Source organism: Balaenoptera acutorostrata, chromosome 1, assembly GCF_949987535.1.
Source record: "Balaenoptera acutorostrata chromosome 1, mBalAcu1.1, whole genome shotgun sequence".
NCBI lineage: Eukaryota > Metazoa > Chordata > Mammalia > Artiodactyla > Balaenopteridae > Balaenoptera > Balaenoptera acutorostrata.
The window spans coordinates 64,890,860-64,906,343 of NC_080064.1; the positions used below are offsets into that span (position 1 = coordinate 64,890,860).

The following is a 15,484-nucleotide window of genomic DNA, read 5'->3' on the forward strand; positions in this document are numbered from 1 at the left end:
CCACCACACATGCCAAAATCCAGAACAATAACACCAAATGCTGGTGAAGATGTGGAGCAATAGGAACTCTCACTCATTGCTGGTGGGCATGCAAATAGTATAGCCACTGGAAAAGAGTTTGGCAATTTCTTATAAAACTAAATAAAATCTTACCATACAATCCAGCAATTGTGCTCCTTGGTATTTATCCAAAGATGTGGAAAACTGTCCATAAAAAAACCTGCACATGGATGTTAAGAGCAGATTTATTCATAAATGCTAAAATGTGGAAGTAATCAACACATCCTTCAGTAGGTATATGAATAAAGAAACTGGTACATCCAGACAATGTAGTATTATTCAGCTCTAAAATGAAATTATCTTATCAAGCCATGAAAATACATAGAGGAATCTTAAATCCATGTTACTAAATGAAAGAAGCCAATCTGAAAAGGCTATATACTATATGATTCTAACTATATGACATTCTGGAATAGGCAAAACTATGGAGACAATAAAAAGATGAGTGGTTGCCAGAGTTAGAGACGGGGATAGGGGTGACTAGGCAGAGGACTGAGGATTTTAGGGGGCAGTAAAATCAAATAATGTGATTCCATAAGGATGGATATATGTCATTGTACATTTGTCCAAACTCACAGAATGTTCAACACCAAGAGTTTACTGTAAACTCTAGACTTTGGGTGATTATGGTATGTCAGTGTAAGTTCATCAGTTAAAAAAAATGTACCACTCTAATAGGGAATGTTTATAATGGGGGAGACTATGCATTGGTAGGGGCTGGGAGTATAATGGAAATCTCTGTACCTCCTGCTTAATTTTTCTGTGTAACTGAAACTACTCTAAAATAAAATAGTCTTATTTTTAAAAATAAACTAAAAGGTATCAAGAAAATTATAAAAGACATACAAGACCACATAAACTAGAATTAGACTAATTTAGAAATGCAATGACAGGACTCAGAATAAGACATTTAAAACTCATTTTATAGATAAATACTAACCTAGGAGAAGGATAATTATAATGAACAGAACAGAAAATACCCTAAGAGAAATGGAAGATGAAAATAAGAAAGATTTTAAAAATTAAAAAGAAATAAAATCATTAGATAAGGAACTAATACACTATGATTATACTAAGTACCCATTCAACAATTATTTTAAAAAAAAACAATTATTTTAACAATATATCTCCAATCTAAAGACAAAAACATCCTTTAACACGTTTTAAGTTTATTAAATGTTTCTTGTTGATAGTAGTTTATGTATAGTAATCCTGAAACTATTTTGTGTTTATTAGAATTCAGCTAATGAGTAACATTACTGATAATGTTAGCAACCAGAATTCACAGGGTAGAAGAAGGGAAGTGTAATGTGGAAGGAAGTCAGTGAAGAACCTTCTGTGTTGGATTAGCATTAGAACTATGAATTTATGATTTAAAAAGTCCATTTTCTATTCTGTCTGCTGAAATAGCCTAAGAACCATGACACTCCAGTAGCAATGAACACATTTAGTGCCCAGACCTTGGTTCCTAAATACAATTCCCTACTAAAAGTACTAGGGCTCTTTGGAAAATAGCTGTTTCCAGGTCTTCAGAAATAAAAGTAAAAAGAGCACAGAATTTGGGCTATGTTAAACAAAAGAACGCAACACTTGTAGAGTTAACATACACCGTTTCATCTCTTTGTAACTGACCACAAATATCCAACACACCATAGCTGTCTGCCATTGGATACATATCCCAACCTTTTCAACCAAGTTTAAATTCTTAATTCTTCATCCATAAGATAGAAAATACAGGACAAACTCAAAAGCTCTGCTGTATTAAATGATATAAAGTGGATTAAAATACCTAACATGGTACTTTGCATATACCACACATTCAATAAATGTTTGTTTCCATTCTTTTAACTTTTTACATCCCATTGACCCAACTAATAATCCTCCTTGTGACCTCAATGTAGTTACCCTTACTTAGGTTTAGGAGGCTGCCAATCTGATCACAATATTTCATTCTAAGAATAAAAGTATACCTCCCTTGTACCATATCATTTATGTTAGAATAATACCACTTCAAAAGATATAGCATTATGTATACATATATCCCCATATACATATAGCTGATTCACGTTGTGATATAGCAGAAGCTAACACAACATTTTAAAGCAATTATACTCCAATAAAGATGTTAAAAAAAAGATAACAGCGTTAATCATAATAATTTTCTAAATTTAGACAGTACTTCAAGGATGTATATAAAATTTCAAGCAGTTTAAGTGAACAAATTTCAAGCAGAGTACAAATTATTTGCACCTAGGGAGACACTTCTCATGGCTAGAAATAGACATATGAGAGGACTAATAACTGGGACCTTTAGGTTGGAGGAATCCACAGGCACCTCTCAGGGCAACTTTGCATGTTTCTCAGTTGTTTCTGTTTTTGCTTTTCCACAGATGAATCCAGAAATATTTTTCTGATTCTAGCTTCCACAGTCTATTTATTAATATATTCATCAATTCAGCAAATGTTTTTTGAGCATCTAACATGTGTCAAGCACTCTGTTATATACTATAGATACAGAGTATGTAGTACATTTGGAGATAAAGATAATTATGCAGACAACTTCAATACAGTATTGTAAGTGTTGATAATGAAAGTATGTGATAAACATTGCAGGGGCAAATATCACAATAGTTTGCCCTAAGCAAATTGAGAGCAACTGGAGGATTTTAAGTTGGTGAATAAGATTAGGTTTATAATTTTGAAAGATTGCTCTGCGCATGCTGTGGTAAATGTAATTGGAAGGGAGCAAGAAATCCAAGGAAAGAGTAAGTTTCCCACAAAATCATATAATGCAGAGAGCATAAGGTAGAAGAACAACAATAATAATATTTTTAAAAGAGCAGCTAATAAGAATGTAATATCCACATTTGCCAGATGCTATGTGCTTTATATTCATGATCTCAATTCTCATAAGCAAGCAGCGAACTAAGTACTGCTATTAGTCCCTGCTCTCTACCATTTAACATATGAGGATATTCAGGCCCAGAGTAGTTAAGTAATGTGCCTAATGGAACAGCATTTTAAAGAGAAAAAGAACTCAAGTCAGTCTGTATCGAACCACTGTGATATATTATTACTACTGACATTTCTCCCCACAAAGCTCATTCAAATTTTTTTCATGCATGCTGTATTTTCAGATATTGTTTCCATGTACAAGGTTTTTATCTCGTGTTACGTGAATATCAAAGGTAATTTGATTCTAAGAGAGAAAAACTCAGTCCCAGGGGCATAAACTAAAGACAAATCCCTTTAATTAGATGTTTATTTCACAGAAAATGCATACTTAATTTAAATGGAACATATGAGATAGAAATAATATTTTAAATAAATATGTGCCTGTTAGCAATTGCCTGATTCTTTTCACATCTTTTATTCCAAATCACTTTACTTTTCCCCCACTGATGAACCCACTCTCTCACACTTTGACCTTGGTTTGAAAAGTATATGGAACCTCACTCATCCTCAGAAGTTGCAGGCACTATATTATGTTCATTTTTTTTCTCTCATACTATCTCTCTTAATCAGGGCTATTGCCATCTATGATTTAGCACAGGCAGGCTAACACATGAGAACATCCTCTCTGCCTTACCACAGAATGTTGAATATCATTTCAGTGAAATGTCCTAATCTTTCTTTCTCAGGGAATGTCTATTTCCCAACTCCAGATCTATTTAAGCCTACCTATATTTCAGGGCCATGTTCTATTTCTATCTTATGAATTCTCCCATTTAGCATCTGAGAATAAACTATAGGAGAACGTTCATTTCTTTTTTCATATGTTTGATGTTTGTCATGACTAAAATAAATTGATGACAGAGTATCCTATCTTATCTCCCCAAGTACAATGTTGAGCGATTCTTATAGGAAAAGTTTTCCTCTGTTTGTAAAATGTCAGCTACTGGAAAGGGATGTAAGGAACAAAGAGAGAGGAAAAAGCATTAATCAAAGGGTAATGTGGACTGATGTGGTACCAGATGTTTTGGCAAAACTATCTTCATATTCAAACAAAATGCAAAATCCTCATATATATACATATATGTGTGTATATATATATATATATATATATATATGGTTTATATTTCTCTTATGTTATATTGTACATGGCTTATATTTCTATTATATCCCATTACACGAGAGAAATGTAATATATATTTTTCACTAATGTTTTTAAGTTTAATTTAAAATAACTGTCAGAATTACTCAATGATTAATAACTTCAATGATTAGTTATTTATATGGTCAATTTAAAAGAAAAAATAAGAGAATCAAATTTTGATTATGCTCAATATTATATTACTATAGAATCTGTGGTGTTTTCCTAAAAATTAGGAAACTAAATAGTCTATAAAGTACCATTTTGATAGGGAATACAAAAAAGCGTATATTAGAGAAATGTCTTTTTATCAATTATTTTATCATCTTTTAATATTCAAATAGCGAAGAAAATAAAACATACCTCACTTTTTTCCTAACTAAGAAACCACGTATCCATCTTTGAACAATCAAAACTGGCGAGTTATGAGCCAGAATTTCATTAACTTTTGAAATAATACTTTTGATATTATCAATTTCATCCTCATAGGTTGATCCCTGTATAAAGAAAATATATTTAATATTTATAGTTCATGAAAGTATTTCCAAAAGATATTTTAACTTGGTAGTCTGATGATATAAACTATTAAAACATTCACGGGTATCTTATTATACACATAACAGTTAAATAATAAATACATTTTCATATCTATTTTTATTAGATCAGAAGACCAAGAATTAGTAGCACCAAATAACTTTAATTCTCTACAAAAAAAATGCAAGATCAATGAGGATAACTTTCTCCATTCTAGATTCTTCTCACAATCTGCTATCATAGCTATAAAATTTTGCCCATAATCATGCTGATCTCTGAAAGATAATGGCATGAATAGACATCCAATGAAACTCTAAAAGTATTCTGTGGATCATCACAGAGGAAACTGATACATGATGGATTTATAAAACAACTTACAGTAGTTCAAAACTTCGTGGCATCTTAACTAGAATGTTGCACACTTTTACTGAAGACAGCACATTCCCCTGGGGAAAGATATACTATATTGCCTTTAAAGAAATTATCTCTAAGATTACTGTTCTGGCAAATTTTTTATTTGGGATCATAGACTCCCTATATCCTACTGATCATTTGACTGGTTAGAAAAAGCCACTCTAGTTATGTCTTGAATGTAAGAATTATGCATTAAAAACCTAACACATTTTTTTGTAAGGTACCTACTCTGAAAATTATCAACCCCATCATGTTTAAAAAAAAAAAAAAAAACCTTTACTACATATACACTTAATCAACTGCTAAAAAAAAAAATCACAAAGGCTTGTAGATTAGTACTACTTCAGATTTATACTTACAAACATTCATTGCTAATTAGCAAATCCTTTACTTGGCCCTGGCTTGCTTCTGTTTCCAACAGGAGCTACTGTAAACCTTCAGTACTATTCTCTATATTCAAGCCTTTTCCCTAGCACTGCCTAAACATCCTGCTTCCTTCTCACAGAGAATATAGGACTATCAAGTCTGAACTCTATCAACTAACACTCCTCCCTTCCCTACAAATTTAACTATATTCCCACTTAACTCTTATCTATCTAAACTGAATAGAAGCAACTTCTACTTAATCTTAAAACAAGAAGTATCTCGCTTCCTGTCCAAGATTGGCCCTCCGTCATGGTTAAGTTTAATCTCCCTGTTTTCAATTACTTCCCTGCTACTGTCTCTATACCTCACCTATAAATATGATGTAGTCTCACCCATCTGTAAAATGCACACACACAAATAATCATACACATCCCAACCCTCCATCCTTTGTATCAACTTTTATTAAGAGTCCTTGAAACAGAATTCCACATTTGCTGTCCCACCTTCTCTCATCCTGTATCTCAATCCACTGACTTCTATCCCTATCATCCTATCTAATACTTTTACAAAATTATCATTGGACATTTCTCATTGAAACACTTCCCTTGGCTTCTATACACCACACAGTTGGTTTTCCTATAACTAATGTTTACTTCCGGACTTTTTTTTTTTTTTTAAATGCATACTTTTTTTTTTAAATTAATTTATTTATTTTTGTCTATGCTGGGTCTCCGTTTCTGTGCGAAGGCCTTCTCTACCTGTGGCAAGCGGGGGCCACTCCCCATCGCGGTGCGCGGGCCTCTCACCATCACGGCCTCTCCCGCTGCGGAGCACAGGCTCCAGACATGCAGGCTCAGCAGTTGTGGCTCACGGGCCCAGCCGCTCCGCGGCATGTAAGATCTTCCCAGACCAGGGCTCGAACCCGTGTCCCCTGCATTAGCAGGCAGATTCTCAACCACTGCGCCACCAGGGAAGCCCTACTTCCGGAATTTTTAAAGACCTATCCATACCCAACTTAATGTCACACTGAAAGGATTTTCTCCGTTTGTCTTTTTTCAATCTGAACACACTGTCCAGATGACTGCATCCAAATCCACAGCTCCAACATTCACCTATGTCCTGATGTCTCTCAGATTTCTCACTTTAAGCAGGAACTCTCTCTGGAGCTACAGAACAATATGGTCAAACTGATTATCCAATTACAGGCTTACCTTGGAGATACTGCACATTGAGTTCCAGACCAGCACAGAAAAGGGAATATTGAAATAAAGCAAGTCACATGAATTTTTTGGTTTCCCAGTTCATATAAAAATTATGTTTACACTATAATGTAGTCTATTAAGTGTGCAATAGCATTATGTCTAAAAAAACAATGTACATGCCTTAATTTAAAAAATACTTTATTGCTGATAAAGCTAACCATCATCAGAACCTTCAGTGACTTGTAATCTTTCTATGGTAGAAACATCAAAAATCACTAATCACAGATCCTCATAACAAATATAATAATAATGAAAACGTTTGAAATATTGTGAGAATTACCAAAATGTAACACAGAGACATGAAGTGAGTAAATGCTGTCAAAAAAAATGGCACTTATAAACTTGCTCCATGCAGGGTTGCCACAAACCTTCAATTTGTGATAAATGCATTATGTGTGAAGCACAATACAGTGAAGCGCAATAAAACAAGATATTCCTATAAACTCAACTTGCCTAAACATGAATCTTCTTCCTAACCTGCTTTCTCACATGCTCTTAGTGGATGCTGCTATTGCCCATATGAACCTAACCCAGAAACCCTAGAACCATCCCAGGCTCTCTTTCTCTTTCACTTCTTCAAATACAAATATTGCTAGATCCAATATATTCAACATCCTAAACATCCGATCTCTACATTTTCTTCTGTTCTCTACCATTGCTTTATTGCATGTCTTTATCACTTCTCTAACTTACTAAAAATGTCCTGATATCTGAAATAATCCATACTCCCTACTCCCTTCAAATCATAATATGCACTGTTGCTAGAATGAACTTTTCAAAATGCAATGATATGATATGATGATATGGCATTTTTGCTGGTATATAATTGAAAGATCAATTACAAATTTCTTGACTTGGCACACAAAATCTTTGATCTAGTCCCTTCTTACCTTCTCAATCTCATCTTCCTTCACCCTATATATAATACCTTCCATTCTGGCAATATTCAACCACTTGCATTCCTGAAAACTACCTGATAATCAAACCTCAATGCTTTTTGCATGCCATTCCAGTTTCTTGACTGCCCCTCTCAATTACTTGTCTCACTGTCTTAGTCTTTTGGAGACTCAGTTCTTTCCTCCAAGAAGCCTTTCTTGACATTGATCTGAGTTTAATATCCTTCTACAATATTATCCTGTGTTATAACTTATTTGTCACACTTGGCAATGAATTTTATCTGAGCCCTGTGATCCTGGAAAACACTGAAGGTTAAGAAATCTCCTTATCCCTTTACTTCAGGAAATGGTTTTATACAAAGAAGAACGCTTCCACCATATTACTTAGATTGTACCCATGGACGTCCCTCTTGTTCATCTTTGACAAGGCCCTGACACAGACTCTCTAATTTCACATTCTTTGCCTATTAATGATTAGTTTAACTGCTTTGTCTATACTGAGCAGTCGGAATAAACGCTTGTTAACCAAATTTTGGTTAAGATTCTCTCCTTCCCCTAGTCCCTTGAACTTTGCCCCACCCTCAGCCTGAGCCGCATGCAACTCTTCCTCAACAGCCTATCTTGAAATAGACTACTCTCAGAGTAAAATATTATCTGATCTGTTGTCAGATTATGCCACTCCCCTCCATCCTACTTAGCCACATCATTTCTTTCTAGCCTTGTTTATTCCCTCCTATATAAGAAAAACACTTTTTTGCCTAACCTTTAAGATGTTTGCAGATCTTAATAATCAGAGCATTCTCCCTCTTGCAATAACATCCCTTTGCCTATTGCAATAGCCCCTTTCCCTCCCTTGCAATAATCCTTTTGAAAAAACTCTCTTCTTAAGTCTTGATATGTTTTTTTATTTGACAAGGTTATGCTATAATGCAATTATTCGTCTGTCTTTCCCACTGCAACATAAACTCACCAAGTTTAACAACTCTTTTTTTTATCCTATATCTCTATGACTAAGTAAGCTATCTAGTCTATAACTGGCATTCAAATATCAGTTGACTATTAAATCACTAAGTTACAGTCACTTATACACTGTCATATTTGGTACTGTCATATTTGGTCTCCAAGCTTGATCTGGCAATGTCAATCTGTTCTTTGTAACTTAACTCTTACTTGGCTGTAATAACATACTAATTTTTCTACCTTTTTGGTTTTTATTTCTCAGTCTGTTTTCCTGGTTCCTCTTCTTCTGCAAACCATTTAAATATAGTATAATTTAGGTTTGCTTCCTTTTTCACTTCTCTTTACTAAGTCTCCTCGAATGTTCAATCACCTTCCTTACTACATCTTACTATCTCACATATGCTGATTATCCCATATAGCTATATCTCCTGGCAAGAATTACTTCTTAGATTACAAACGTATAAAATGAACTTCCAATTCCATTTCTCTACTTACATGTCAAAAACTGAAATAATTATTTCCCCCATTTGAAAACATCCCCAATCCATACTTCATACTGCATTACATCTACAGTCATTAAAATTATTCTCCACCTTGTCAACCAAATAAACACACATTCCTCTTTCTCTCTTCCCCTTTCCATCCCATAAATCACTAAATTATATCAAATATGTCTCTCTTCAATCTGTTCCCTATAATCTATACCCTCTACCTATTTATTAAAACAGCTCTTACAACCTAGGGCCCAAACTACAGACTCTCCTCTAATTTCCCTACATTCCATTTCCCTCCACTCCAAAATTAAAGAATATAGGATTTTCTTCTACAATGAAAATCAGTTCATGTAAAATCCTTAAATATTTCCCCCAAATCTTACAAGATACAGTCCTATCTTTTTAGTATCACACATAACACCCTTTATTCTACTAATCCTGTTTTTGTCTCCAGCATCATCTGACATGCCCAAACATGTTTTCTGAACTCCAAGAACAATAAATTACTTGTTGTCACTTGACTGCACCAAGCATTACCTCTGTGCCTTTGCAAATGCTTTTCACTCTGCCTCACATACTCTACACTTGCCAACACCTCTGCCTGTCTGATTTCTTATATTCAAAAAACTCATCTGAAGTACAAAGATTTTTGATTTTGCTTTTTTTTCCATGACAAGAGATGTGAACTTCAAAGATTTTTAAAGAAAATATATGTAGTTCTTTCACAGATTTTGTCCTATACTCAGATCCATATTTTTTCTCATTATTTCTTTGATTATTGCTTCTCCTTAATTTGCTTTATTTTCTCTTCTATAATTCCTATTCATGTATATTAGACATACTGGAACTCACCTCCATGTCCTATATTTTTTTCTCATCATTTTCAGGTATTTTTTCCCAATTTGGTGAAGACACTCTGTCAAAGGTTAGCTTTCTCATATTGAGGTTTTTTATTAGCTTGTCAACTACTTCAGTTAAGTTATGTGGCTGAGACTAAGCTCCTTTCTGAAACTCCTTTCTGCCCTATCACAGATGAGTCCTGCCACATAATAGTTTGCTATTGTAACCCTGCCTGTATTAGGGCCTCTCCATGAAATTTATCCTGTGATCTGTAGCAACGGATCCTATCTGTCATCTGGTCCACTATTACCCTTGACAAATAGGGGGATTTGCAGAATCCCCTCTAGTTCTTGTCATTTTGTCTTACGTATCAGGAAGAACAGCTTAAAGTCAGGCTGAGCTAGTTCCTACCTTTGATTCAGTCTTATCTTCATTATATCAAAAAATCTTCATTATGTATAAAAGTACCTCTATGGTATAATCTTTTATTTAAATGTTATCCTTTACTGGTTTCTGGTATAGATGTGATTTCCTGTAATTTTATGGGGGTTTTTTGTTCATCACATTTGGTCTCATGGTGTGTGTGTGTGCATGTGTGTGTTTGTGTGTGTGTGTATGTTTGTGTTTAGGGTAACAAAATATTCCACCTCAAATATGCTCCTTCAGTATATTGACTATTTTGAGCTATAGGCACTTGAAAAACAGCAAATGCAGGGAGAGGCATTCTCTGAACCTCCTTTATCTGTCTAAAGACAGATTCCCCAAAAGGTATTCAATTGTCATAATTCCCCTCCCAGGAGTTTCAACAACCAGGGAAGAAGTCTTATCACAAGAAAGGAAATTAGAAGGTTATTAGAAGGGGAGGAAATTAGGAGAAGACACCACAACCAAATGAATTTTGTCACAAACTCCCATCTATCCTTCTAAGGACCCATTCATCTTTCTTAAAAATAATTTACTCGCTCATAAGAGGCCTACACCCTCCCTCCCCTTTCCTTATTTAGATGGTATTTAAGCATGAATTCTCACCTTGGGGAGTTACTCCTTTTTCCCTGGGTATCTTCTCAGTATACATGAGGTATAAATGTTAGTAAACTTCTGTTTGTTTTTCTCTTGTAATCTGTCTTATATTACAGAGGTCTCAGCCAAGAACTCAGAAGGGTAGAGGGAAAATTCTTGTTGCTCCCCTACAGTAGTTTGAGAGCAGGGATGCTGATTGCATAAGTAAGAATGAGGGAGAAGAATACAGGAGGGAATTTAGATGACTAGGTTTAAGTAGTCCTGGTCAGATGCTGCAGTTCTCACCAGCAGAGAACCATTAAGCTCACACTGCAGTTTACAGCAGAGTCTTGCTTCCCACCAACGTATGAATAATTCATCTCTTTAAAGAGATAAATGGAATAATCATCAGCTGTGGGTGGAGTTAGTGTCCCTGCCAGAAAACAAGTGACCTCAAGACAATACTCAAGTTTTATGATGTCCTAAAACAATTATCTGGTAAAATGCCAATAAAGATATCACTGCAAACTTGAACAAATGGCATAACCATTTGATATCTGAGGACAAATGGATGTATCTTCTTTCTAAGGGAAAGGAATGCATTTCCTCCACTATGTGAGTGATGACTCTGGAGAAAAACTGCCTGGGTTTAAATTCCAGTTCTCCCACTTGTTAGCTATGTGATCTAGGGTAAGCAACCCATCTGTCCCCTATTCATCATCCGTAAAATAGAGATAACCTCACTGGGTTTTTGTGAGAAAATATTTGTAAAGCACTTAGAACAGTGCTAAAACATTTCAAGAATCCGAACAATGTTATCTGTCAACAGTTTAAGGACTTCTGTATATCTTATTTGATACTTAAAAAATTAGTAGAGGAATTTACTAAGCAATTTATCCAAACTAACATAATGTAAAATTTAAAAATTAATAAATTAACTATAAAAGATAATTAGTACTAATATTTTCAATCCAATAAAAGGAATTAAAGAATTGTAGTAAAAGCTTAACAAAGGACAACACATGCTTAGGCAAAATACTATCAAGAATCAACAAAACAGGGCTTCCCTAGTGGCGCAGTGGTTGAGAATCTGCCTGCCAATGCAGGTGACACGGGTTCAAGCCCTGGTCTGGGAAGATCCCACATGCCGTGGAGCAACTGGGCCCGTGAGCCACAATTACTGAGCCTGCACGTCTGGAGCCTGTGCTCCGCAACAGGAGAGGCCACGACAGTGAGAGGCCCGTGCACTGCGATGAAGAGTGGCCCCCGCTCGCTGCAACTAGAGAAAGCCCTCGCACAGCAACGAAGACCCAACACAGCCAAAAATAAATAAATAAAAAAGAATCAACAAAACAGATGATAGAATAATGAAATATCTATACTCTACCACTTGCTATTGTAACCCTGGAATGAAAATAGGGCTACTGTTAACCCTGGTATAAAGCATAATGGGGCATTTCAAAAGAAAAGTAGACTTTTGTAAAAATGACTCAGATGGAAGAGAGTACTTTGTGTTCCAACAGGAAGAGTACTTTAAGAAAAAATCTAAAACTACATTCTATTCAGACTTCATGTAATTACATAAAGAGATTTCCAATTAATTTGATATTCTCAATACATTTGTACTTATTTAATTTTTCTTTATTTTTTCCATGTTTTTATTTCTTTTATATATATCTAGTCCCTAAAGTCTACCTTTTTCTATTCCATTTTTTTTATCAGAATTTCTTAATTTGACACAGATTTTCTCAGCATAATTGAAAAATGTAAATCATACTAATCCCACAAGTATTTATTTCAAATAGAATAAACACATGCAGTTTTCACCTTTTTATTCCATCTGTAATATATTCACCTTAATAGTCACATGAAATGGTGAGTATCTGTGTGAAACTCCCCACAAAAGCTAGGAAGATTTTTTATTATTTTATAACAGTATTTCTAAGGATCACTGGTAAACACTTTGGGAACACACTATAGTCAATTTACAAATCAAAAAAAAAAATTCACCTGAATCAAGCAACATTAGATAACAAAATAAAATTTAGAACCATAATAATAAAACACTATAAAATTTTTAGAAAAGAAGAAAAGCATAGACAAGAGCAAAAACTTTACACAAATTTCCACCACTCGAAGTACCTATTTTAATTTTAAAAATGTTCACTTCCAAATACTTTCCCCAACTCTGAGCTTATCTTTTCATTCACTTAACAGGGTCTTTTACGGAGCATATATATATTTTTTTAATTTGATGAAGTTCACTTTACCATTTTTTCTTTTTAAAGACTGTGCTTTTAGTATCACGTCTAAGTCTTTGCCTCGTCCTAGATCCCAAAGATTTCTTTCAGTTTTATTTTCCTAAAAGATTTTTAATTTTAAGTTTTACATTTAACTCCAAGATCTATTTTGAGTTCATTTTTGTATGAGCTGTGAAACTTACATTGAGGCTCATTTGTGTGTGTGTGTGTGTGTGTGTGTGTGTGTGTGCAATTGTTCCAAGTAACATTTATTGAAAAGGCTATATTTTATCCATCAAGTTCTGTGCATATTTTGTTAGATTTACACCTAAGTATTTCATTTTTGAGTGATTATAAATGACATTATATATTTAATTTTGGTGACCATGTATTCAATTTTAGGACATAGAAATATGATTGATTTTTGTTTGTTTACCTGGAACCCTGCAGCCTTGCTAAGCTCACTTTTTACTTCTAAGAGATTTTTCTGGTAGATTCTGTGGTATTTTCCACATACGTGATCATTTCATCTGCAAATAGTTTTATTTCTTCTTTTCTCATCTGTATGTTTTTTATTTCCTTTTCTTACTTTATTGCACTAGCTAGACTTTCCAGCAGCATGTTGACAAGAGAAATGAGAACAGGTATCTTCACTTTGTTCCCAGTCTTGGGGAGAAAACATTCAGTCTTTCACCATTAAGCATAATGTAGGTTGTAGGTCTTATCTTGATGTTCTTTATAGAGAAGAGGAAGATCCCTCTATACCTATTTTTCTGAGTTTTTTAACGATGAATGGATGTTGAATTTTGTCAAATGGTTTTTTTCCATGAATTGATATGATATTTGATATATATATATTTAGTATTTTGATATGGTGAATTATATTAATTGATTTTTCAAATATTGAACCAGCCTTGCATACCTGGAATAAGTCCCACTTGCTCATGGTATATACTTCTTTTTACATATTGCTAAATTGTATTTGCTAATATTTTGTTATAGATTTTTATGCTTACATTTGTTAGGGATATTTTTATCCCAGGGATAAATCCCACTTCATCATGGTGTATGACCTTTTAATGTATTGGTGAACTTGGTTTGCTAATATTCTGTTGAGGGTTTTTGCATCCATGTTCATCAGGGATATTGGTCTGTAATTTTCTTTTCTTATAGTGTCCTCAACTGGTTTTGGTTTCAGAGTAATGTTGACCTTGTAAAATGAGTTTGGAAGTGTCTGCTTAGCTTCTATTTTTTTTGAAAAGTGTGAGAAAAATTGGTATTAATTCTTCTTTAAATGTTTGGTAGAATTCACCAGTAAAGCCATCTGGTTCTAAACTTTTCTTTTTTTTTTTTTTTTTTTAAACATCTTTATTGAAGTATAATTGCCTTACAATAGTGTGTTAGCTTCTGCTTTATAACAAAGTGAATCAGTTATACATATACAATATGTTCCCATTTCTCTTCCCTCTTGCATCTCCCTCCCTCCCACCCTCCCCATCCCACCCCTCTAGGTGGTCACAAAGCACCGAGCTGATCTCCCTGTGCTATGCGGCTGCTTCCCACTAGTTATCTATTTTACATTTGGTAGTGTATATATGTCCATGACACTCTCTTACCCTGTCACATCTCACCCCACCCCCTCCCCATATCCTCAAGTCCATTCTCTAGTAGGTCTGTGTCTTTACTCCCGTCTTGCCACTAGGTTCTTCATGGCCTTTTTTTTTTTTTTCCCTTAGATTCCGTATATATGTGTTAGCATACTGTATTTGTTTTTCTCTTTCTGACTTACTTCACTCTGTATGACAGACTCTAACGCCATCCACCTCATTACAAATACCTCCATTTCATTTCTTTTTATGGCTGAGTAATATTCCATTGTATATATGTGCCACATCTTCTTTATCCATTCATCTGTCGATGGACATTTAGGTTGCTTCCATGTCCTGGCTATTGTAAATAGAGCTGCAATGAACATTTTGGTACATGACTCTTTTTGACCTATGGTTTTCTCAGGGTATATGCCCAGTAGTGGGATTGCTGGGTCGTATGGTAGTTCTATTTGTAGTTTTTTAAGGAACCTCCATACTGTTCTCCATAGTGGCTGTATCCATTTACATTCCCACCAACAGTTCAAGAGTGTTCCCTTTCCTCCACACCCTCTCCAGCATTTATTGTTTCTAGATTTTTTGATGATGGCCATTCTGACCGGTGTGAGATGATATCTCATTGTAGTTTTGATTTGCATTTCTCTAATGATTAATGATGTTGAGCATTCTTTCATGTGTCTGTAGGCCATCTGAATATCTTCTTTGGAGAAATGTCTATT

The 15,484-nt window shown here is 34.5% G+C and overlaps 1 protein-coding gene across 2 annotated transcripts in view; it reads right to left on the minus strand.

Annotated features, from left to right (window-relative positions):
* Positions 1–15,484, minus strand: part of LRRIQ3 (leucine rich repeats and IQ motif containing 3) — a 198,743-nt gene that overhangs the window by 150,633 nt on the left and 32,626 nt on the right. For both annotated transcript variants that reach the window (XM_007182950.2, XM_028166711.1), the window contains exon 3: positions 4,517–4,650. In XM_007182950.2, coding sequence (XP_007183012.2) covers positions 4,517–4,650 — 134 coding nt within the window. The remainder of the gene's footprint in view (positions 1–4,516; positions 4,651–15,484) is intronic.